Source organism: Chiloscyllium plagiosum, unplaced genomic scaffold (assembly GCF_037043375.1).
Source record: "Chiloscyllium plagiosum isolate Xiang-an unplaced genomic scaffold, Cpla_swu_hap1 HiC_scaffold_24, whole genome shotgun sequence".
NCBI classification, from domain to species: domain Eukaryota; kingdom Metazoa; phylum Chordata; class Chondrichthyes; order Orectolobiformes; family Hemiscylliidae; genus Chiloscyllium; species Chiloscyllium plagiosum.
Genome location: NW_028270162.1, coordinates 53,850,459 through 53,877,531, shown reverse-complemented (window position 1 = coordinate 53,877,531; position 27,073 = coordinate 53,850,459). Strand labels below are relative to the sequence as shown.

General features: G+C 40.7%; 1 protein-coding gene across 1 annotated transcript in view; it reads left to right on the top strand.

Annotated features, from left to right (window-relative positions):
• Nucleotides 1-27,073, top strand: part of mapk1 (mitogen-activated protein kinase 1) — a 114,267-nt gene that overhangs the window by 80,718 nt on the left and 6,476 nt on the right. The window contains exons 4-7 of the mRNA XM_088000186.1: nt 19,135-19,251; nt 22,742-22,856; nt 24,200-24,331; nt 26,094-26,203. Coding sequence (XP_087856312.1) covers nt 19,135-19,251; nt 22,742-22,856; nt 24,200-24,331; nt 26,094-26,203 — 474 coding nt within the window. The remainder of the gene's footprint in view (nt 1-19,134; nt 19,252-22,741; nt 22,857-24,199; nt 24,332-26,093; nt 26,204-27,073) is intronic.

Below are 27,073 nucleotides of genomic sequence, written 5' to 3'. Positions count from 1 at the left end.
TCACCAGCCTATAATTTCCTGGATTATCCCGGATGCCCTCCATTAAATGAAGCAATAACTTTGGCTATTTAGTCTTCTGGGACCTCAGCTATGCTAAAGATTTGTATCAAGGCCCCAGCAATCTCCTCCCTTTCCTCACTCAGTATCCTGGGTTAGATCCCATCAGGCCCTGGGGTCTTAACAACCTTAATGCGTTTAAAGCCACCTAACACCACCACCACCTTAATATCAACATGCCCTAGAATTTCAACATATCCATGTCCTTGATAAATATCAATGCAAAGTACTCATTAAGGACCTCCTCTGCCTCCATACACATTTCTTTTTGTCCTTGAATGGACCTACCCTTTCCCAAGCTACCCTATTGCTCCTAAGATACACAGACAGTGCCTTGGGATTCTCCTTATCCTGATTGCCAAGGATGTTTTATGGTCCCTTTTAGCCCTCCTGATGCCCTAAGTTCTTTGCTTCCTTTGTTCCTCAAGGGCCTTGTCTGATTTCAGTTTCCAAATCTGACATTCTTTTCTTTTTCACTAAACTTTCACTATCTCTTATCACCCAGTGTTCTCTAATCTTGCCATCCTTATCTATCTTCACAGAAGCATGCAAGTCCTAAACTCGGATAACTGGCCTATAAAAGACTGTATGTCAGATGTGGGTTTACCCTCAAATAGCCAACCTTGATCTAATTCCTCCAATTCCTACCTAATGCTGTTGTAATTAGCTGTTGTAGTGTACAAAATACCATGCAAGGACTGCACAAAACACTATATAGGACAAACAGGAAGACAGCTAACAATCTGCATACATGAACATCAACTAGCCACGAAACGACACGACCAGCTATCCTTAGCCACACACGCAGACAACAAGCAACATGAATTCGACTGGGGCAACACTACTATCATAGGGCAAGCCAGACAGAGAACAACCAGGGAATTCCTAGAGGCATGGCATTCATCTACAAACTCCATCAACAAACACATCGACCTGGACCCAATATACCAACCACTACAGCGGACAGCTGAAACTGACAACCGGAAGCGGCAGGGACAGACCACTATAAACACCGGAGGAAACATCAAAGAAGCTCTTTGCAGAAGGCTCCCAAGCACTGATGATGTCGCCTAGCCAGGGGACGAAACATTTGCAACAAAAACTTCCAGCTCGGCGAACAGAACCACAACAACGAGCACCCGAGCTACAAATCTTCGCACAAACTTTGGTTGTAATTAGCCTTCAATTTAGCACCTTTTACACGAGGTCCAGTCTTTCCTTAGTTGAAACTTTATTGCTGGAACAGCACAGCAGGTCAGGCAGCATCCAGGGAACAGGAGATTCGACGTTTCGGGCACAGGCCCTTCTTCAGGAATGAGCAAAGAGTGTTCAGCAGGAGAAGATAAAAGGTAGGGAGGAGGGACTTGGAGGAGGGGCGTTGGAAATGTGATAGGTGGAAAGAGGTCAAGGTGAGGGTGATAGGTCGGAGTAGGATGGAGGCGGAGAGGTCAAGAAGACGACTGCAGGTCAGGAAGGCGGTGCCGGGCTGAAGGGATCCGGCTGAGACAAGGTGGGGGGAGGGGGGATGAAGAAACTGGTGAAGTCCAAGTTCATCCCCTGCGGTTGGAGGGTTCCCAGTCGGAAGATAAGACGCTCCTCCTCCGACCGTCGGGTTGTTGTGGTTTGGCGGTGGATGAGTCCAATGACCTGCATATCCTCGGTGGAGTGGGAGGGGGAGTTGAAATGCTGTGCTACAGGTTGGTTGGGTTGGTTCGTCCGGGTGGCCCAGAGGTGCTCTCTGAATTGCTCCGCAAGTAGGCGGCCTGTCTCCCCAATATAGAGGAGGCCACACCGGCTGCAGCGGATGCAGTAGATGTGGGTGGAGGTGCAGGTGAACCTGTGGCGGATATGGAAGTTTCCTTTGGAGCCTTGGAGAGAAGTGAGGGGGGAGGTGTGGGCGCAAGTGTTGCACCTCCTGCGGTTGCAAGGGAAGGTGCCAGGAGTGGAGGTTGGGTCGGTGGGGGGTGTGGATCTGACAAGGGAGTCGCGAAGGGAGTGGTCTCTACGGAAAGCTGATAGGGGAGGGGAGGGAAATATATCCTTGGTGCTGGGGTCTGTTTGGAGGTGGCGTAAGTGATGGCGGATGATGCGCTGTACATGGAGATTGGTGGGGTGGTAGGTGAGGACCAGTGGGGTTCTGTCCTGGTGGCGGTTGGAGGGGCGGGGCTCAAGGGCGGAGGAGCGGGAAGTGGAGGAGATGCGGTGGAGGGCACCGTCGACCACATCGGGGGGGAAATTGCGGTCCTTGAAGAAGGAGGCCATCTGTGTTGTACGTATTTTGAACTGGTCCTCCTGGGAGCAGATGCGGCGGAGACGAAGGAATTGGGAGAATGGGATGGCGTTTTTACAGGGGGCAGGATGGGAGGAGGTGTAGTCCAGGTAGCTGTGGGAGTCGATTGGTTTGTAGTAGATGTCCGTGTTGATTCGGTCGCCTGAGATAGAAACAGAAAGGTTTAGGAAGGGGAGGGAGGAGTCCGAGACTGTCCAGGTGAATTTGAGGTTGGGGTGGAAGGTGTTAGTGTAGTGGATGAACTGTTCAACCTCCTCGTGGGAGCACGAGGTAGCGCCGATACAGTCATCAATGTAGCGAAGGAAAAGATGGGGGGTGGGGCCAGTGTAGTTGCGGAAGATGGATTGTTCCACATACCCTACGAAGAGGCAGGGGATGAACTTGGACTTCACCAGTTTCTTCATCCCCCCCTCTCCCCACCTTGTCTCAGCCGGATCCCTCCAGCCCAGCACCGCCTTCCTGACCTGCAGTCGTCTTCTTGACCTCTCCGCCTCCATCCTACTCCGACCTATCACCCTCACCTTGACCTCTTTCCACCAACACATTTCCAACGCCCCTCCTCCAAGTCCCTCCTCCCTACCTTTTATCTTCTCCTGCTGAACACTCTCTGCTCATTCCTGAAGAAGGGCCTGTGCCCGAAACGTCGAATCTCCTGTTCCCTGGATGCTGCCTGACCTGCTGTGCTGTTCCAGCAATAAAGTTTCAACTTTGATCTCCAGCATCTGCAGACCTCACTTTCTCCCAGTCTTTCCTTATCCATAACTGTTTTAAAAATTTAAAATTGTGATGACTGTTGTATGTCACTATGATCAATGTCCTTGACAAGTACGTTTAAGGAGAATCCCAAGGTATTGTATACACTCATTGAGCAAGAGGGTAGCTAGGAAATGGGTACATCCACTCAAGGACAAGGGGAATTTATGCAAGGAACCAGAGCAAATGGTTGAGGTCCTCATGAGTACTTTGCATTGGTATTCGCCAAGGGCTGATATTATAAGTAGAGATTTGAACTAAAAGTGGAGGTCGGGTGGGTGGTGGATGGGAGAGTAGAAGAGATTTTGAAAGGGAGAATTTATAACTGAGTCGGAAGGAAGCTATCAACCAAAACCAGAATGATTATCAGTAAATCTGCATTCCATTGAAAAATTTTTTAAAACGCCCCTCCCCCCACCACATATTGTTTCTCAATTCCCCTGTGAAACGCCTTAGTATGTTGCATTAACTTAAAAGTGCTAACAAATAGTTGCTTCAAAAGGCATTGACCGTGAGCAATTGTTATTTAGAGGTCATGGATAATAGCATAAGTGAGGATTGGTTAATAGTTGGGAGGAATGGGCTGTTATCAATGGCATGCTGCAAGAATTTGAGTGCCTGGGCCTCAGTTGTGGCACATTTTTAGCAACCAGTACAAACAGATTTAATGTTTGCTCATAATGCAAAACAAGGTAGTCAAGTAAGCTTTGAAGAAGACGCATGCAAATGGATTTAGACAAGTAAATGGCAGCTGTAGTATAACATGGAGAAGTTTGAGCATTTTCACTTTGATAGGAAATTTAGAAAGGAGAATCTTTTTAAATGGTGCAAAGCTCCTAAATGTGTGTTCCGAGGATTTGGGTATCATTGTTCAAGTAACATATTTCCGATGCTTGCAAGCTAACTGTTTGGAATGTAAATACCATGTTAACCTTTATTGCCATGTGTTCAGAGTACAATAATGTTTGGAGCAGTTGTACAGGCCTTTTGGAGCCATACCTAAAGTAGTGCATGCAATTTTGGTCTCCATATCTCCTGAAAAATACAGCTTGCCTTGGGTGCAGTAAAAAAAAATCACTGTACTAATTCCTGGTATTAGATGCTCCTTCTAATGAGGAAGGACTGCATAGAATGGACTTGTATTTTTGGGATTTTAGAATACGGAGAGGTGAGATCATTGAAACAAATAAGATTCTGAAGAGTTTTGATAGCAGATGCTGAGGTGAGCTATTTTGCCCTTGCTGGATTCTCAAGAGATGGAGCAAGAGAATGTATTTTTCAGCGTCATAACTGATCAAATGGCTTCTGTCTGTGTATTATTATTGTGGTTGCATGGCACTAAAATGTGTACACATCATGCTGGCTTTATGAAATTTGATCTTGAAGTAGTAACAAAGCTTAGTGTGCCCAAAAAAAGTTTCCTGCCATTTTGGGCCAGATTTTGGTCAATTCTGACCTATTTTAACCAAGGCACTTAAAATTCTTTTATTATCTCATGGTAATTTGGTTTGCAATTTCAGGCCACAAGGTTCACCTTTTTTAGTTTATCAATTTTGAACAGATTGAGACTAATTCACACCTTAACACAAACAAATCATTATTATTCCAATTTAACCCTAACCCTCAGCGTAAAACCATTTTCCAGCTCCCACTTGGGGGAGTTGTTATTTATGTTTACATAAAGAAGTTTAATACACAAATTAATATCTTAGAAGGAACTTTTAATTAGATGCAATCATTAGAGAATGATCCAATCTGATTAAGAGGGATTTATTTTATTAAACTGGTTTTGCGTCCAATTAAGATTTCCAATTAAGTATGCAATCAATTTTTCCCTGATTTGTCAAAGGTAAGCTTCACATGTGCAATTTCAAAGGACTTGCAGTTGAACAGGGTAAGTACTGTAGATAACTGTTTTTCCAATTACAAATGCTACATTAGCCCAGACACTGTTCAGAATGCACCTTTAGCTCAGGCATTCTCATTGTATTTGCATTCAGATTTCATTAACTGTGTGCATTCTGTTTGTTCCTATGAATTTGAGACAAATGGTCACTAAGAGGTTTAGCTGCTTTGCTAAGAAATGTTTAATGAAAAACCTCAATCTCTGGTGCCAGTAGTTGAGGTGGGATACATTGGGATGTTTCAAATGTTTCTGACTCTTCCTTTGTCTGATCTGTCAGTGGTTTCTGCAGTGCTTTATCTGCTTCGTAAGAGCTAAACACCAAATGCAAATCTGTTTCTATAAACATTACTAGTTTAAAAACCACAAATATTTTTGCTTCTGAGTTTCTCCCTTTTTAACATGCTGAAGTTTCACTTTTTAATAAAATGCAATAAAATCCAAAATAGTCTGAAGATCAGAATATTATTCCATGGATCAGAGCTTATTTTCTAAACCCTGAATTTGATTACACCCTCTTTCAAGCTTCAAGTACTTTCTTAATCATTAGTGGAGCATTACAAATAGCTATAAAGGATATATAGCATCAGCAAGAGGGTTTTTCAAAAACTCAGATTTTTGATATGTATAATTTTGGAGATACTTTCGATTTTTTTTTTTATAATTCACTCATCATAAGCCACCTATCCTGCATATGAAATGAAAACTAATATGTTCCTGCTTCCTGTTTAATGCTATATTCTGCATGATTAACCACATGAGCTCTGCTCTTGGTATTATCAAGTGGCAGAGTGTAGTGGTATCAAGCAGTTGTGAATGCTACATAACACTTGTATAAGTAGAGAAGTTGTTGGCCCTAAGGCTGTAATTTGAGGCCATCTGTCATTGTTGAAGGTGAACTTGACTGCTTTTGGCTGGACTTATCTTAATTAAGATGATTCATTTGTTGACTTTGAAAAAATGCAAATTCTCTACAAGGGTTCCTTCCCTCCTTTTAATTTAAAGAAAAAAGTGTGCAGGTTTACAGTCGTATTATTGCAGTGCAGCTTTCAGTTTGGCATTGGACTTCTCAGCATTACTGTACTGTTGTCAAGTTGTTTTCCTTGACTGGAGAGTCCAGAACTATAGTCTAAGATTAGGAGCAAGCCATTTAGACTGGACAAAGTATGGTCAAGGCCAAGATGAATTGATTTTAGGGAAAGTCAAAGGATGCAAGATAGGTGGAGAGGAAAATGAAGTTGAGGGGTACAATTGGTCATAGTTTTGTGACCAAGCATGATTGTGCACTTGCGTGGCCTTATCTTGTATATGATCCAGTTAGAACAAGTGCACAAGAATTTCTTAAGCTATGATTAAAACTTGCAACATTTTAATTGGATAATTTGCTTTACATAAAATCTCCTTTGACAGGAAGAGAGCATTTTTATTGTATTGTTTAATTTCATTTTAATGATTCTTGGTGCACTTGTACTATAACAAATTTCTAACATTTTCTAGCTTCAGTGACAAAATATTATGGTATGCTCAAGCCGTTGGAATGTATCTGCTGTTGAACAAAGGGGAGTTCAGTACTAATCTCTAACTGTAGAATCATTCATTCATTCTCTCCCTTTTTCTGTTAACTAATTTTGCAAATTATTAATTTCTCATTTGAATTGGGCAAGCACCCTACGTAGTTGACATACTGTTAAATTGCCAAAGCAATGGGTTTATTTGATGGCTTTTATGAATTGGAGAATACAGTTTTTAATATTTTATTCCTTTTGAAGATAAAAGCCTTTGACACTGGACAAAATTACAATCAAGGAGCAATGGAGAAGTTGAACTTGATTGGTCTTGGAATAATAGCTTTCTATTTAACTCTTTTTCAATAATCATTTTGCTTGTTCTTCAACATTTGTTACTTTGACATTGGTAAAAATGTTCCTTACTGCAGATGTGTTGTCCACTTAGCTATTTAAATTGATTAGTTTTTAATGTGAGCCACAATTAAACTTTTATTAATGCTATTGTCTCCAGGACTGTAGGGAGCATATTGGAGCACATATCTTTACAATATATTAATGACTTGTATTAATGGAGGAAGGAAGCAAATATACTATGTAGCCATAATTGCAGATGACCCAAATAGGTGGAAAGGCAAGTTGAGAGAGGGATACAAACAGTTTAGAGCGATACTGATAAGTGAGTGGGGGGGGAGAAAGTTGGCATAATCTGAAAATGTGAAGTAGTTCATTTTGAAACTGAAATTTGTCGAAAACTGAAGCACAGATTTGAGGTGGGGGGGAGGGAGGGAGGAGTGTGTGGTACCTGTGCACAATTCAAAGCTGGCATACAGGTGCAGAAGGCAGTCAGGAAAGCTAATGGAATGTTGATCTTTATTTCAAGGGGGTTGAAGTAAGAGTAAAAGCACTTCATATGAAGTGCTGGTGAGGCCACGTCTGCAGTACTGAGTTTTGATCCCATTGTTTTAAGGCAAAGTAACAAAGTAGTTCCATTGGAGATAGTTCAGGAAAGATTCACAAGGATGATCCTTGGTATGGAGAGATTTCTTATGAGCAAACGGTAAACATTTTTAAACTTCAGTGAGTAATCTCACTGAATCATATGGGTTTTGCCTCATGGCAGAACCTAGGGCCAAAAGGCATACAATAAAGACTTCTCAGAACTAAGAGATGCCAATTTAAGACTGAGGTGAGGAATTTCTTCTCTGAAGATTGTGTTTGGAGGTCTATGCTACAGAGCTGTAGGGGCAGAGTCCATGTGTATGCTTTTAAGACTGAGAGATTCCTGACCAGTAAAGGTAATGGGCAGGCAAGAGGCCATGAGGAATATCTGATCAGCCATGATCCTATTAAATAGCACGGCAGGCTCAAGAAGCTGAACAGCCTACTTCTTTTCCTATTAATTATGGATCTATAGTGGAACTGGAACAAGAATGTTCCCTGAGTTGCCTTAGAGGGTGATGGTGGGCTGCCTTTTGAAATGCTGCAGACTACTCAGTGTAGGTAGATCCACAATGCTATTAGGAAGGAGTTCCTGAATTTTGATTCTGGAACACTGAAGGAACAGTGATCTACTTCTAAGTCAGATGCGTGGCTTTGAGGGGAACTAACATGTAGGGCTCCCATTGTATCATCCTTCCAGATGGTGGTTGAGGGTCTGGAAGGTCTATCTTTAGGAGCCTTGGTGAATGTTTGCGATTTATCTTGTAACTAGTATTTAGAGCTGATACGGAGTGTTGATGGAGGGTGTGATTGGCACCACATTCCCAATCCATCAGTTGGCCTGCTTTGTTTTGGATTGTATCATGCTACACTCACCTAGGCAAGTGGACAATATCCCGTCACGGTCCTGACTTGTGCCTTGTAGATGGTGGGCAGACAGAAGGTAAGTTACTCGTGCAGAATGTGTTGCCTTTGATTTGCCCCTGCAGTCACAGTATTGATATTTTTCGGCCAGCTCAGTTTATGGTCAATGGTAACTCGCAGGGGAATTCAGCCATGGTGGTAATACCATCAACTGTAAGGGTGATAGTTAGAATCGGTCTTGTTGGAAATAGTCATTACCTGGAAATGTAGTGCAAACGTTACTTGCCACTTGTCAGCTCAAACATGGGTTTTGGACACTGCTTCAGGATCTGAATTGTTGTGAATGGTGCTGAACGTGGTGTGATTATTAGTGAATGTCCCCACTTTTGACCTGATCGTGGAGGGTAGGTCAGTGTTGAAGTAGCTGAAGATGGTTGGGCCAGGGGCAAGACTCAACGATTTCTCATTAAAGGCATTCTAACGAGCATACAAATGTGATATGCAAATATTATGGTCTGTGATATGCCACATACACGGGCCAAACCTCCCAATGATTGGTGCAGTATATTCACATGGCATATCTCTATCTGTTCCCAACAAGAGCATACTGACTAAAGTTAATTAGTATGTGCTTGCAGAATTCGTGTCCAAATTAATGATCTGAGATTGGACAGCACTTAGTCATCAATCCAGAATGTATCAAGAATATGCTAGCAACCAGTTTAAGCTTGTACTGTGCCTCATTTAAAGGCTGCATAAACTTGCGTAGAGCCCTGCAGGAAAAGGGAATTTATTGAAAAAAAGTGCATTGCTTCAACTAAATAAAAGGTTGGGGGTCACTGTTCCTCTGTGAATTCAGTATGCAATGTTTCAACCAGACTTGACTTGCCTTTTTAAAATTTAAACAAAAGATTGTGGGTAAGTATTCCCAGATGCATTCTCCATGACAGTGCCTGGACCAATCAGTAATGTGCTTTTCATGCAGTATGAATCATACCTTTTTATAAAGTTGGTATTCTGTCTTAAGTGCAAGATGAAATCTTCAGTAGCATGTCTCCTTTTTGGCAGTTTCCAAGATTTTGACTGCCAAATGAGTAGAAGATGTTTCATAACAAGTGAAAGAGAGGCAGAACCAGCAAAAGTTAAACCATTGGGGAACAAATAGCACAGAAGAGTTTTAAGAGGCAAGCTGAAGCGGGGCAAAAAGGCAATATAACAGATTAGTATAGATATAATAGCAATTAATTGAGTCTGCTTCACCATCGATGAGATGGTGGCTGTTTTGATAATCCTCACCTCTACTTTCTTGCCTGTTCTCAAAATCCTTGATATCTTTATTGGTTAAAAACCTGTCTCAGCCTTGAATATGCTTAATGACTCTGCCTCAACAGTCCTCTGCAATAAAGAATTCCACAGATTCACCATCCTCAGATAATTCTGACTTAAAACCTCTTGTTCTGAGATAATGCCCTCTTGGTCCTAGATTCTCTAAGGGCAAATAACCTTTCTGGATGTACTATATAAAGTCCCCTAAGAATCTTGTATGTCTCAATAAAGCTGCCCCTCATATTTTTTGTAATTCTAATGAGTACAGACCTGACTTATTGGATCTTTGTATAGGAGAGTCCCTCTTTACCTGGTATCAACCTTTTTTTTTCTCCAATGTCCGTATATCTTTCTAGTAACTACTGGAGTGCCTCTGGTCGAAGCTGGGCCTATTACTGTTCGTTATCTGTATCACTGATTTGGATGAGAATGTACAGAGCATGATTAAGTTTGCTGATGACAGGCAGTATCATGGAAAGTGAGGAAGGTTATCAGAAATTGTAGCAGGACCTTGATCAGCAGGGGGAGTGGGTTGACAAATGGAGTTTAAAACAGAGGAGCCTCAATTATCTGGCATCGATTAACCGAATTTTGGATTACCTGTACAAGATTGCAAGGTCCCACTGCTTGGCTAATGGGTATCTGGCATTTGGTTATCTTAATGAAATACTCCCTCACCATGTCCTTCGGATAATTGAAGTTCCTCTAGGTAAGAATGAGGTCTTGCATTTTGGAAAGTCAAATCAAGGTAGGAGTTTCATGGTGAATGGTAGGGCCTTAAGGAGTGTAGCAGAACAGAGGCACCTTGGAGTTCAGGTTCACAGTTCACTGAAAGTGGAGTTACAGGTAGACAGGGCAGTGAAGAAGGCTTTTGGCACGGTAAGATTTTTATTTCACTGTTAAATTATCACATTCTGAAATCTGAAAAACTCCAAAAATCAGCTGGCCCTGAGTTTCAGGTAAAGGATTGCGTACCTGTATTTATTAACGCTAATTAACTGTTCTAATATAGTAACCTCTCATAAGTGCACCCTTGGCAAAGGCAAATTTGGTAAACTAGATTGTCTCATGCCATTCTAGCAGTAGGAAGAGAACCCTAGATTTTTTGCGGTAACAGAGGAATAAAAGTTTCCACATCCAGCTTCAAGATTCCAGCAACTGAAGAAAGGTAAAACTAAAAATCCTGGTTCTGTGGTTTGATCCAACCCATTTAGGCTTTATTATTCCAACCATTTTTAAAAAAAAAACCCCCGGCTTCTCGAGCTGTTTATCGGCTTTGAGCCAACTGTTTGACACCTCATCTTTAATTTTTTCTTATTTTAAAAAAAATAAAATGCACCTCTTAAAGCCCTAGTATTGTCACATCTTCCTCCCTTTTTAAAAAAATACCATGAATGTACAAAGATGGCTTTGTTTTTCAAACCTTTAATTTTATGCTGCTCATTCACTACCTATACATTACATTGACTCTAAGTATGCAAACATTCACTATTACAGGCCATTTGTGTTTTTTTTTCCCCCCCACCACTGTCTTCCTCTTCCAAAGTTGAGTTGCGTTTTGGCAATTGTTTTTTCGCCCTGTTATACCACATGTATAACTTTCAGATTTAATGTTTGTAGTAATCTCCGTCGAAACAGACTGGAATTTTTATTCTTAAATTTTTCCACAAAAGTTAATGGGTCATGATCAGAAATTTACTGTTGTCTGTCACTTTAATGGCAATATAAATATTGCAACAATACCAAACTCCAGGTCATCTCAATTGTGGAATATTTGTGTTGATAACTACTCAGTTTTCTGGGGAAAAAACCCAATAGGTCTTTCTATCTTTTTGTTGTCGTCTTGCAAGAGTACAGCACCAATACCCACATCACTTGCATAGATAGTCACTTTGAATGGCTTTGTGTAATTCGGTATATCTGACACTGGGACAGTGGTTAACAGTTTTCACGCTCAAGTGCCTTCTGACAATCCTCTGCACTGAAATATTCTGCACTTGGAGTATTAGAGATGTACAGCACCAAAACAGACCCTTTAATCCAATTTGTCCATGCCAACCAGATGTCCTAACCTAATCTACTCCCATTTGCCAGCACTAGGTCCTTTCCCTCTAAATCCTTGCTATTCGTGTACCCATTCAGATGCCTTTTAAATGTAATTACAACAGCCTCTCCACTTTCTCTGGTAGCTCATTCTATACATGCACAGCCCTCTGTGAAAATGTTGCCTCTTAAGTCCTTTTTAAATTCCCCCCCCCCCTCACCCTAAATCTATGCCTTCTATAGTTTTGGACCAAATGGCATGACTTTGACCTGATATCGTCCACTGAATGTAATGGAAGCAGGAATTTTCTTTACTCCTTGGGATAAAGGTACCTTTCAGTATTCTTTGGGAAAGACCAACTGTGAAATAAAGTTGCTTGTCCCACCACCTCAGTACAGTCTTCCAAACATGGAATAGAATATGAATCAGATTTTGTAACTGCATTCACTTTGCACTAGTCCACATGCAGTTATTGGCATCGTTACTATGGGTGAGCTATATTTGCTGCAACCCATTTTGATTAAATTACCTTTAAGCATGCAATCACTCTTAGTGAATCTGTGCCAACTTGAGGGTTAAGTTAATTAGGATGTTGCTTAGTTGGACCATATATCTGTAACATATGTAGTTAGATGACTTCCCAGCTTTTTCCCGTATATCTCCCCATGTGATTGTAATAATTCTTTCAGGACAGTTTGATTTTCTTCTGGAAGGTAACTCAATTTATCCCAATTTTTGAGAACTTCCTCATTGTCCAACTTAATTTGAGGAATGTCCAATTCCGAATCATCGGAGCTTGGTTTTTCCCTCTGGATTGTAACCAGTAAGGCGTTCTCCTCTTTCTTTCCTTATCAAATACCTTGAGCATATTCACATGACACTTTGAGATTTCTTTCTATCTGGCATTCTTATCAAATAATTCACCTCACTCTCTTCTTTTGATTTTAAGGCCCACTAATCCTTGTTCTTTTAAAGGTTCCTCTGCCACTGGGACTAATGCTAACTCTTTATCACTACTAGCAAAATTACAAATTTTTGACTTGTCTGTTTCATCACTTGCTATGCTACTTTCAAATGCTGTGTACCCAACTCACCTACTCTATTTAATCTTTGTCTAAAATTTTACATAGTCCAAATGTATGGTTTCTGAACTCTGATGTATTAATTTCTCTAATTTCAGTGGTCCTGTCACCTCATGCCCAAAACGTAATCCAAATGGCTGAGTTATTTTGGATAGTGGACTGGCTTTGAGTTGAATTATTCAGTGCAGAATTCCTAGCCTCTGATTTGCTTTTACAGGCACAGTATTTGTTGGGGCAGCTCAGTTTCTGATCAGTGGTGCCCTCCAGGATGTCGATAGTGTCAGATTCTGGTAATGCCATTGAATATCATTGGGCAATGGTTAAATCATTGTCACTAGAGTTGGTCATTGCCTGGCACTTGTGACATGAATGTTATTTGCTATTATCAACTCAAACCTGGGTATGTTCTAGCTGTTGTGCATTAACATCATGGACTGAGGAATTGCAAGTGACACTTTTCTGACCTTATGTTGGAAAGGAAACCATTGATAAAGTAGCTGAAGAATGTCGGGCCGAGGGCATTATCTTGAAGAATGTCTGCAGTGATATCCTGGGACTGAAATGATTAACCTGCAACGTCCACCACCATCTTCTATTGTGTTAATCACACTCTAATCATCAGAATTTCTCCTTTAATTCTCCTTGACTGGTTTTGCTAGGGCTTTTTGATGTCATAATCTGTCAAATGTTGTCTCATACACTCCCTCTGAAGTTCAGCTTTTTGGTATACGTTTGGTCCAAGTCTGTAGTAAAGGGTTTGGAAATCAGTTGGCAAACATTGTTCAGCAGTTGCAGCATATGTTTGCCAAATTCAGATTAATATTGATGCAAATCCAGGATTAAATTTACAATAGTACAATGATATGCAAATCCTCATTGCCACATGACTACCTCTTCGACTTGTGGAATATCTGGTGTCAGTTTCATGTGAGGATGACCCTGTCACCCCTGTTGCCAGCATAGTGCCAATAGTGTCCCAAATCACAAGCGTAGCTACTAGTCTGTTAACCAGGATGGTCATTTTCAAGTCATCTTATACTGAATGGCATTTGAGAGTCAGAGTCATAGATGTATAGCATGGAAACAGACCCTTCGGTCCAACCCGTCCATGCCGACCAGATATCCAAACCCAATCTAGTCCCACCTGCTAGCACCTGGCCCATATCCCTCCAAACCCTTCCTATTTATATACCCATCCAAATGTTGCAATTTTACCAGCCTCCACCACATCCTCTGGCAGCTCATTCCATACATGTACCACCCTCTGCGTGAAGACATTGCCCCTTAGGTCTCTTTTATATCTTTCCCCTCTCGCCCTAAACCCAGGCCCTCCAGTTCTGGACTCCCTGACCCCAGGGAAAAGACTTTGCCTATTTACCCTATCCATGCCACTCATAATTTTGTAAACCTCTAAGAGGTCATCCTTCAACCTCTAAAGGTCCAGGGAAAACAGCCCCAGCTGGTTTAACCTCTCCTATAGCTCAGATCCTCCAATCCTGGCAACATCCTTGTAAATCTTTTCTGAACTCTTTCAAGTTTCACAACATCTTTTCAATAAGGAGACCAGAATTGCATACAATATTCCAACAGTGGCTTAACCAATGTCCTGTACAGCCGCAACATGACCTCCCAACTCCTGTACTCAATACTCTGACCAATAAAGGAAAGCATACCTATCTTCCTGCGACTCCACTTTCAAGGAGCTATGAACCTGGACTCCAAGGTCTCTTTGTTCAGCAACACTCCCAAGGACCTTACCATTAAGTATATAACTCCTGTTAAGATTTGCTTTCCCAAAATGCAGCACCTCGCATGTATCTGAATTAAACTCCATCTGCCACTTCTCAGCCCGTTGGCCTATCTGATCAAGATCCTGTTGTAATCTGAGGTAACCTCCTTTGCTAAACACTACACCTCCAATTTTGGTGTCATCTGCAAATTTACTAACTGTACCTGTTATGCTCACATCCAAATCATTTATGTAAATGACAAAAAGGAGAGGACCTAGCACCGATCCTTGTGGCACTCCACTGGTCACAGGCCTCCAGTCTGCAAAACAACCCTCCACCACCACCCTCTGTCTTCTACCTTTGAGCCAGTCCTGTATCCAAATGGCTAGTTCCCCCAGTATTCCATGAGATCTAACCTTGCTAACCAGTCTCCCACGGATCACATCTACCGCTCTGCCCTCATCAATCCTCTGTTACTTCCTTTAAAAAAAACTCAATCAACTGAATTCGATTGGGACAACACTACTATCATAGGGCAAGCCAGACAGAGGACAGCCAGGGAATTCCTAGAGGCATGGCATTCATCCACAAACTCCATCAACAAACACATCGACCTGGACCCAATATACCAACTACTACAGCGGACAGCTGAAACTGACAACCTGAAGCGGCAGGGACAGACCACTATAAACACCGGAGGAAACATCAAAGAAGCGCTTCGCAGGAGGCTCCCAAGCACTGATGATGTCACCTAGCCAGGGGACAAAACATTTGCAACAAAAACTTCCAGCTCGGCGAACAGAACCACAACAACGAGCACCCGAGCTACAAATCTTCGCACAAACTTTGAAAACTCAATCAAGTTTGTGAGACATGATTTCCCATGCACAAAGCCATGTTGACTACCCCTAATCAGTCCTTGCCTTTCCAAATACATGTACATCCTGTCCCTCAGGGTTCCCTCCAACAACTTGCCCACCACCCACGTCAGGCTCACTGGTCTATAGTTCCCTGGCTTGTCCTTACAACCCTTCTTAAACAGTGGCACTACGTTGGCCAACCTCCAGTCTTCCCGCACCTCACCTGTGACTATCCATGATACAAATAACTCAGCAAGAGGCCCAGCAATCACTTCTCCAGCTTCCCACAGAGTTCTCAGGTACACCTGATCAGGTCCTGGGGATTTATCCACCTTTACCCGTTTCAAGACATCCAGTACTTCCTCCTCTGTAATCTGGACATTTTGCAAGATGTCACCATCTATTTCACTACAGTCTGTATCTTTCATATCCTTTTCCACAGTAAATACTGATGCAAAATAGTCATCTAGAATCTCTCCCATTTTCTGCAGCTCCTCACAAAGGCCACCTTGCTGATCTTTGAGGGGCCCTATTCTCTCCCTAGTTACCCTTTTGTCCTTAATGTATTTGTAAAAACTCTTTGGATTCTCCTTTAATTGTACCTGCCAAAGCTATCTCATGTCCCCTTTTTGCTCTCCTGATTTCCCTCTTAAGTATACTCCTCCTTCCTTTATACTCTTAGGATTTACTCGATCTATCCTGTCTATATCTTACATATGCTTCCTCCTTTTTCTTAACCAAATCCTCAGTTTCTTTTGTCATCCAGTATTCCCTATACCTACCAGCCTTTCCTTTCACCCTAACAGGAGTATACTTTCTCTGGATTCTCTGTCTCATTTCTGAAGGCTTCCCATTTTCCAGCCGTCCCTTTACCTGCGAACATCTGCCCTCGATCAGTTTTCGAATGTTCTGGCCTAATACCGTCAAAATTGGCTTTTCTTCAATTTAGAACTTTACCTTTTAGATCTGGTCTTTCCTTTTCCACCATTATTTTAAATCAAATAGAATTTGGTCGCTGGCCTCAAAGTGCTCTCCCACTGACACCTCAGCCACCTGTCCTTCCTTATTTCCCAAGAGTAGGTCAAGTTTTGCACCTTCTCCAGTAGGTGCATCCACATACTGAATCAGAAAATTTTCTTGTACACACTTAACAAATTTCTCCACGTCTAAACCTTTAACACCATAGCAATCCCAGTCTGTTTGGAAAGTTAAAATCCCCTACCATAATAACCCTATTATTCTTACAGATAGTTGAGATCTCCTTACAAGTTTGTTTCTCAATTTCTCTCTGACTATTAGGGGCTCTATAGTACAATCCCAATAAGGTGATCATCCCTTTCTTCAGTTCCACACAAATAGTCCTGGATGTATTTCCAGGAATATCCTCCCTCAGCACAGCTGTAATGCTATCCCTTATCAAAAATGACACTCCCCTCCTCTCTTGCCTCCCTTTCTATCCTTTCTGTAGCATTTGTATCCTGGAACATTAAGCTGCCAGTCTGGCCCATCCCTGAGCCACGTTTCTGTAATTGCTATGATATTCCAGTCCCATGTTCCTAACCGAAGGAGCAAGAGCCTGGTACTTTGTGACCAAATTTGATACTTGAACCAAAATGAAACCAAATTATGTGCTGTTTTTCCTTCTGGCTAGAATATGGCAAAGCAACAAAAAACTAAATGTTGTGAAAATGTAAATGAACTGGTGTGTAGTGGGAGAATGTGGGGTAGTGTGATCTGTTTCTCTAATGCATGGTGACATAGGATAAATGTTCAGTAAGCCTCCTTCTCACCACATGGTTTGGACCAATCTAATTTTATTCTTTTATTATCAAATAATGGATATTTGTAGCCTTCTAAAAATAAATTTACATTTTTGACTGTTGAACCACTAAGCCGGAATTCTCCTGGCTGGTCCCTGTTAAATGAGGACTGACATGGAGTTGCTGCTGCAGTCAGTAACTCAATTGCCAAATTGATATAAATGAGGTTTTCTAAAAGATTGCTGTGGCTGGGTTTAAGACTTCAAATTTCTTTGTTTTGTCTGTGGTTGAACATTGCAAGCTACAGCAGCTAATTAAGTGCAGTCCTGAGGGTGACCATTTAGTTCAATTTTCACTATATTTGGGCAACTGCACCTCCACTTACCATCTGTCTGGGAGTAATTTTCCAATTAGTGAGCAAACTGTGTGATATTAGTTAAAACCCCCCTCTATGCCTCCTAGGTTTCTTGGCTCTATTTTAACACATTGATCAACACACAATTATGCTGTTGAAGAAGCTTAATGTTTTTTGTGGTTGCATTTATTTTCAATACAGCCGTCACGCATAGTATTCCAGTGCCATGTCACAGCAGCTGCTGAGAACAATAGTGCTGCTGTGATGTGGTATGTTTGTTTTGAAGCCCAAAGGTGCAAGGTTTTTTAAATGACACATTTATGTTACTTAAGATTCCTAGGATTGTAACACTTGTCACTTTTTTTGAAAAGCATAAATTAAAAACATTATTAGCAGGTAGGTATTACATCAGGTGACACGTCTTCTAACAGTAAGAATCTCCATCTGGTAGAGTCAAAGTCACTGTTTCCCACGTGCTCTTTCTGTTTTTAACTTCCTGCTATCTATCTTAAATACCTGTGCTAGGTAAAATTCCCTGCACAGTTTGTGGCCAATGATTATTGAACACTCTAGCCCATGTAAACTGCCCGTTATTTAACATGGTTGCCAAAAACACACCGAGAGATCTGATGAAGGTCAAATTTTTCACAATGCACAGCACTTGTGACAAATTAAAAATGGAATAACCTGATAAACTATCAATAATCATAAATGCAAATCCAACCCATGCTTGCTGATGGAATAAGTCTTACTCATACACTCAATCTCTCTTTTTCCCCCCGCCCCCACCTCCTACTCAGCCTTCCCCTTCCTCACTCGCTCCCCTCTCCTCCTCCTTTTCTACCCCCTCCTTCCCCTTTTAGCCAGAGAGATGAATCTGTGGGGACCAGGTCATTGAGTATATTTAAACTAGAGATAAGTTCTTGAGTATCAAGAAGATCAAAGGTTATGGGGGAGAAAGTGGATAAATGAGATTGGGAAACTTACCAGCCATATTTGAATGACAGAGCAAATTCAACGGCCCAAATGGCCTCATTCCTACTCCGATGTCTTATGGTCTAAATGGTTCAAGGCCTTATTACTTCATTTGTGATAATTGCTAGAAAGTGGACCTGCAGTCTGCAGAACAGACTTCTGAAGAGATCAACTTGTTGACCTCATCGGTGTACTCTGCATGTGCAGGCCTCTGCCATCCTGTTCGTTGCCATACATCCATGTTTGGTTGTCAGGCCAGATAGCATTGCTCCGCATCAAACCAGTGTGCTCATTAACCACTTAGTCAAATGTTTGTTGTTTTATGGGTGAAGATGGAGCATGAGTTTTATGCAATTTCTTTGAAATTCCATTGTATTAAATCTGCAAAGTGGAAAGCTTGATTCTAATTGGACCTGTCAGTCAGACATCAAAGGTGGTAATTGAAACCCAGAAGTGTGTTTTTGGGAGTTTTAGGGTGATGTTCATTGATGACAAAGTTTTTTTTTATTTTGCAACTTAGGTGGCAGTAACCACAATATCAACTGCCATAGAATGAGAGGCCAGACTGTGGCTATAGATGTGTCCTCCAAATTAGAACTAATTTTCAGATTTTGGCACCACTACATTTGACTGGGAAGTGCTGTACCTTCTGGATAGAAACTAATGCTTCATTTTTCCTCCCTCACAGATCTGTGATTTTGGACTGGCTCGTGTAGCTGACCCAGACCATGATCATACTGGGTTCCTGACAGAATATGTTGCTACCCGTTGGTATCGAGCACCTGAGATTATGCTCAACTCCAAGGTGAGCTTTCTGACTGCTTTACTTTTGATCCTAACCCAGAGCTGACCACCTGCACTTGCGTAATAAGTAACAATATCTTGTGTACGTGAGTTGACAGAATATTTGAAGTTGTGCAGAAACAGGGTTTGAGGAATTCATCAGTATCCTCAATTTTCAGCCCTTCATTAAAATTACAACATGTGTAAAGCATCAACTTCAAGACACCACAGTATTTAAATTGGCATAAGCTAGCAATAAACATTTTCCAAAAAAAACATTTACATGCATTCTTACACACAAGGCTATCACCAAATCTGAGGTTTTTTAAACCACCTTATTCCTTCAGATACTCAACCTAGTTTCACCAGTTTTTTTTTGTTTTATAACACTTGCGAAGTGTGCTATACAAGTGCACGACACAAGTTAATGAGCTCCCAATCTGTGGTCAGTTCTGTTCTTTTGTAAGCCCCAGGTCCAACTCATGGCAACCAGTGCAGCAATTGCGGTCTAGCAGCATCTGTAGGGAGGAAGCAGGGTTGATGTTTTGAATCCATTGACCTTCACAACTGATGATCAATGATAACCAATGACCAGATACTAATAGTGAATCTGGTGGATTCTCTCGGCAGTGAAGGTGGAGGAACTGCAACCCCTCAAAGAGCTGATTTAAATAATGAAGCACACAGTGGGGAAACACCTGATGCCTTGCTTTTCCCTGGTCAAATATAACACCATAAGATTTAGGAGCAGAAGCAGCCCATAGTCTGCTGTATCATTCAGGCAGACCATGGCTGATCTGATCTCCCACACCACCCTCTTGCCTTTATGATTAGCACAAACTATTTCTATCAAGAAAACAATACAAATGGAGTTGACGACAGTCCTGCACAGTTGCTACAATCAAAGGTCTGATCACCATGATGGCATTTGGGTGAAAATAATAAATGTAAATTGCCGCCACAAGTTTTGAGAGCAATTAGCATTGATTTCTGAACATGAAGATTACTATTTTTACGGAAGCCATATATTGAGGTTATATTAAATATTTGATGCACATAGATTTGCAGTCTGTCCCACATTAATACTTTGATTTATTTCAAACCTTATTTTAAAGAATTGGTAACTGATTTCTCATGACATCCCCCCTCTAGCGTGCAGGCCTGGATTTTTTAATCCTTGTAAAAGTAATGTCATAATCAATTAACTTCCAGCATATTTAGCAATGGAAATGCAAATAAATCTCTCTGTAGAGAACCTTTTAGGCAATACATAACTTTAAGGGCAGGTGCTGGTATTCACCTGGTCTGAGTGATTTGTAACAGATGGGACTGAAACTGAAAGCAGTTGGACTGATTATTTGCTGACAAGTTAACGATATATTGCAATTGTTTTTCGGTCGCAGCTGTTCAACCATGCGATTTCGCCCTGGATGTAATTATTCTGTTGTAATTTATAAACTTCTGCAGTCCCATTGTTCATTTCTACAGTCTTAATGTCTGGTTGCAGAGAAGACAAAGTCTCCACAGTTTTAAAATGCTGCTTTTTGTACACTTTTTGGAGCATCAATTGTCAGTGAAAGCACAACCTAATCATTTATGTGCCTCAGTGGTTGCTGAGAATTACTGTAATTAATTCTGAATACTGAGGGCATTTTTGTTTTGTTACAAATGATCTGTCTGCTTTCAATACTTGTGAAAGTCTGCACAGCCTTTGAGGGTGCCTGGCCTGTTCCTGCTGCAGGTCTTAACATTTGCATGGGTCAAACCTGACACCCTCGGAATACAAATTGTAAGAAATGATGATTGCTGTCAGTGAAGGAAAGCAGTGTGAATGCTCGATTTAATGGTACATAGTTCAGATACCAGAAATCCAATAACAATGACAAATGCAAGAAATGCGTGACTTCGTTGCTGATAGACGAGCAAAGGAGGATAAATTATTTCCATGTATCACCTTGACAACTGACCTCTGCTGAATGTTTGTCTTTCTGCATATTTGTTATCTTAAATAATGTGAGCAAAAAAGTGTACAACAGGTTTGTTCTTAGTTGCTGCCTTCTGAGGGGCTGGCGGAGGAGAAGAATTGTTCATGTATTCTCAATGAGGAAGATTGTATCCTCAGTGAGTCCTAGGAGCTTGACTTCACGACATACATTAATCATATCAGAAAATTAGAATATTATGCTCGGTTCCCAATTAGTGCTGAGTGCCTGGATATTGCTGGTTGAGCTATGTTCTCGACAGCCATCACTTCTGCACATTGACCATTGACACACCTACAGTTTGAATGTTGAATTGGAGTTCAGTATGAAAGTTGCAACTTTTGACATCTGGCACTTAAATTTGATGGAAAGTATTCCATTTAATTTCTTTTACCTGTCTAAAATTTAGGGAATAAATTCTGTATTTATAGTTTTCAAATCAGCTCTTTCCATATTTACTTGTCCTGCAATACACTAGCTAAAATGAGAAACGTTTGTTAACTCTCTACGTAGCAGAGTCTTGCCCAGTGCCATTCTCTCTCTCAAAATGGAAATCATCTCAAGACCTAGAATGAGCTGTCTGAGTGTGGTGGAGGTGGATTCAGTTGAGGCTTTCAATGGGGAATTAGAAATATTATTTGCGAAGGAAGAATATACAGGGTTACAGGGGGGGAAAAAACCCAAAAGTGACACTGGAAGCATTGTTCATTTGGAGAGTGGCTGAGAATATCGAGCTGAATGCTGCCTCCTGTGATTTCTAAAAAAGACACTGCAGACTGGCAGATCTACGTTTTTAAAGCTCAAGCTGATTACTTGACAAGCTTCAAAATTAGATTACAACCTTATGTTTCCCCTCTGTTACAGTTCTGACTTCTGTGATGTTGGTGGTGCCAATAGCCACTTGATTGCTTTCTTTCCCCTCTTCTCCAAACCCTAGCCTGCAATGATGGTGATTTTAGGCTGGGGTGTGATTTCATTCGCATTGGTAGCATCTCATCTAAATGGCTACTTTCATTCAAGTCTACCCATAATCAGGTTCTTTGACTATATGGGTGCACCCACTAAATCCAACCACATCCTCCATTTTTATACATTCACATCAATTGGCAGGGCAGAGAGCACTATTTAATCTTTGAAAAACAATTTGTTCCCTTCTATACAGGTAAGTTTCAGCACAACTGCCCCAGGTAAAAAGATTAAACAGCACAGATTGGGAACAAGTTGCTCAATCATATTTAATCATGCTCAAAAGTGAGTAGTTTGTAAATTTGTAGAGCTCAAGTTTTAAATGTATCTTTTTACACAAGGCATTTAACTCTGTGCTTTATAGTCTTATTGCGGCCATCGTTCGATTTACTTATCACTGAACTTTAGCAAGGTCGGTGTGAGATTATTGCAATCACAAATGGAAAATACTTAGTAGTTTAAGGATTTGGATGTTAGTGCAAAGTTACTACTTTCAGCTCATCTGTTCATATATTTAGTTTGTGTATAAACCTGAATGTGTACTGCAGTTCTGTCTTCTTGCAGGGGTATACCAAGTCGATTGATATTTGGTCAGTAGGCTGCATCCTGGCAGAGATGCTGTCTGGTAGACCCACCTTCCCAGGAAAACACTATTTGGATCAGCTCAACCATATCCTTGGTAAGAAATATCTTCTTGATATGTGTCTTTTGTTTGACTGCTTTGAAGTTCATTCATCTCCACAATTAACTTGCAACTGTAAATCTTAGTGATTGTGGATAGACAGAGTACAGTTTTATCAGCATTTTCTCCTTTTACCATGACATCTGACTTTTCTAAAACCAAATCTTTCATGTGGATCAATGATGTCATCCCATTTTGTTTAAAATCAAGTGGTCTTCCTTTGTGTCAACCTTTGGAAATATTGGACCTGAAGTGACAGGGGAAAGTGAGTAACCTAGCTCTTGCCTGTCCCTTTCTGATGTCAACACGTTTCTAGCAGTTGTTCAACCACGATTAGGATTGAGGAAATCTAGCAGAATAATTTACCTGAGCCTTTGTTTTCAAGCCTATTCTTCCATTAGCATATGTGCTGCTTGTAATATTTTAATGATAGGTGTAGTGATGTGGAAAAGTGTTAGCCATCTATAAGCGCACAATGTATTTAAGGGCGGTGTTTCCCAAATGCTTTTTCAAAGCTGTCAAAGTATCCAGATTCTTAAATCTGATGTACAAACTATTTTCATATGCTGAACTTTTACAAATGACTAATTAGCCCTCAGATGGAGCACTTTGTCCAATTCACAGCATTATAGTAGAGGGCAGATGTTAGGTCCTGGATTGAGAATTGATATTTCCAAGAATGTAGCTAGAGGAACTGGGATTCATGTTTAACCAGAGATTTAATTGCAACGTTCAAAATTATGGTAGGGATAGAGTAAATAAGGTGAAACTGTTTCAGCTAGCAGGAGGGTCAGTAATCGGAGCAAAGCAGATTTAAACAAAAGAACTAGAAGTGAAATTAACTTCATTTTTAGATAGTAATGCATATCTTGTAAAGGTGGTGTAACCTAGTACAATATAGCTTTCAGAATGGAATTAGGTATGTACTTGGATAGGAATCCTTATTAATGGGCTGAGGGAAGAGCAGGGGAGTGGGACTTGATTGGATAATTCTTTCAAAGAGTTGACTTAAGTAAAATACAAGAAGTGGTTGCCTCCTGTGCTGTAAAATTTTGTAGGGGGTATCACATTTTTTAATCCTGTAATAACATTGTGCTTTGTTTCACGGTTTCCCATAGTTCATAATCCCCAAAGTTAATTGTAATACCCATAGTTATTCTAGCTGAAAGAAGATAACCTAAAAGGTTATTGATTAAATATGGGATCTTGGCTGTGTTTCATGACAACATCTGGTATATCTATTGGCTGTTATCAGTGAACTGTCCTTTTGAATTATTGATTGGCAATCTGTCAAAATTTTAACCTAGCAAAGAATTCAAGTATAACTACCTGTCTTTTAGGTATTCTTGGCTCACCCAGTCCAGATGACTTGAACTGTATAATCAATGTCAAAGCTAGAAATTACCTGCAATCTCTGCCTCACAAGAACAAAGTTCCTTGGAACAGACTGTTCCCCAAAGCTGATGGGAAAGGTAAGAGTGAATACAAAGGGCTCAGTTGAGTGTGCGTTGCAGACTTACCTGCATTTAAAAGTTGAAGTGCTGAAAATGAGTCAGACTCCTCCTCTGGACTGGATTCACTTTGTGGTTTATGTAGATTTCTTCAATCAAAAGAATGAAGAGTGTGATAAGTATTTCTCACCTCGAATGGTGGATAGGAAAGAATATCCACTTCCAGTAGAACCATTACAGGTCCACAATTATGAACAGATAAGCCACTGTTTCTGGTTTATTCAGCTCACAAATATAGTGTTGTCATTTCTTACTGTTATCCATGTGAAGTGAGACATGTTGATCCAGCTGAAATTAAATTGAAGGCAATAGAGGTCAGACAAAATCTGGGAACTTCTTGCTTGTATGCTTCACCTTTGCCCTAAAGACCTTGGTCAGTTGGCCCATCAGTGGTGTAGAATTCCTCCTTGAACCAATTGAGTAGCCTGTATAATAAAATTTATTAACATCTACATTTGTGATTAATGCCACGTCTGAAACAGGCAGATGTACATAAAGCTTACTCAACCAGACTGTAATAATGCACAACACGGATCCACCTCTTCAGACCATGCAACTACTTGGGAAGAGGTAAGGATGTTGAAAAACTCAGCTAATTCAGAAATATATCCAAAATATCTGCTGACCCCCAAAGATAATCAAACAACTCTTAAAGAAGTTGTAGTAACAGTTCTAGAAAAACAAAACTCAACTAATTGGCAAGTTATCATCTGTAACTGAGAATTTCCTTGAATAGGAATGTTATGTTCCAAAAGGACTGTGGTAATCGAGTTGTATATCCTATTGCTGCAAGATATTTTCTAGCCATCCTATTCAGATGTTATTACACATCTCTGGAGCAGGTGAGACTTGAACCTGGGTGTCTCAGTTGAGGGATAGGGGCACTATCACTATGCCATGCTGCTAGTCTGAAAAAGATCCAACTGCTCAAAAAAATCATATTCATATATGTATTTGTAACCAGCTTATCTCCTTGGATTTTGCACCTGATGATAATTCAGACACCATAGCCTTTTGTTTAATTGTTTTCTCTGCTGTTATATCTCTCTCTCTCCTTGATTGTTTCTTCTTGTCTAACCTTTTCAATTGGCAGTCGGTAAATCACTGTGTGTTGAGAAAAAGAGGTGCACAAGCTGCATTTCATGTGGAATAATCAGAAAATGAAGTTCTAAGTGACATCATTCTAGTCTACAATAATTGTTTAGAAGATAGTTGTCTGGTTCTTTTGCACTATTTATCTTTATCAACTGTTTTCAGTGCTGCAAACAAGCTGCAACAGGTGCAAGTCTGTGGGCGCAAAATCCTCACGTGCAGCATCAACTGCATTGAGACTTTGGAAAATTGTCCTCCCCAAAGTTATTTTAAGTACACAACTGACCTGCATTGTTCAAATTATACAGGCCATTTGGCTGATAGTCACCTACCTAGGCAAAATATGAAAGCTAAATTCAGTTTTTTGAACAGCGTTATCGTGGATGTCACAACTTTGTTGAGGAAAATTGGCATGAAAAATTTTAGAAGGTATGCAAGTGACCTTCCAGAACTCCAAGACCCAATTGCATGTCAAGTAATATATTTACAACAGTTCCATTGGAACTTAATAGACATAAGAATTTGTAGTGAGAAAACATTGACACTATAATGTGTGAACTCAAGAGTTGTGCAAATGGGAAATGTGTAGAGATGTAGGATTTTTAATGTAGATATTTCTACTTTACTGCAGCTCTGGATTTATTGGATAAAATGTTGACATTTAATCCACATAAGAGGATTGAAGTGGAAGCAGCTCTTGCTCATCCTTACCTGGAGCAGTACTATGACCCCAGTGATGAGGTAGGACAGCATTCATTTTTGTTGAGTTTCAGCTTCTAATGAATAATTATTGTGTGCACTTGGGAATTGCTGCTGGTGTATGACAAGGTTATGGTATTTTTAAGGGGGTCAATTAGCTCGGTTGGTTGAGTGGCTGGTTACAATGCAGAGTGTTGCCAATAAAATGGGTTCAATTCCCACACAAGCTAAGGTTATCAGGAAAATCGTTCTTCTCAAACTCTCCCCTTTCCTAAGGTGTAGTGTCCCTCAGATTAAACCACCACCAGTTGTTTCTCTCTCATGAGAGAGCAAGCCCTGTGGCCCAGTAGGACGATGGCAACTTCATTTTATATATGGTGGTTTTCCTTTGTTGTGTCACAATCTGTTGCCATGTACTTGACTATTTCAAGAGTTATTTAAGGCAAAGGTGTAACTTTTCTATGAAGCAATGTATTTATGGAGGGCTTTTAATGTATTAATGTTCCAAGGCACTTCACAGGTGCATTTTAAGCCAAGATTTAACACCAAGCCATGTGAAGAAGTACCATGGCAGAGAACCAAAATCTTGGCCAAAGAGAGGTTTTAAATAAGAGTAAAACAAAAGATCTTTTAGGGAAGGAATTTGAGTTGAGGACCGAGCTTGCCATCTAAAGACATGACGCTCAGTGGCGCTATTTAAATTGGGGTGGTCAGACTACCAGCATCGAAACGAACAGGTACCTTAACGTTATACAGCTCAGACTAGAAATAGGAAGAGGTGAGACCATGGAGGGATTTGAAATCAAGGATGTGAATTTTAAAATCCAGGCATTGCTTGACCAGGGGCATAACCTAAGAACTAGGAGCAAGAATACACAATGCAGCCTATTGAGCCTGCTCTGCTATTTAATA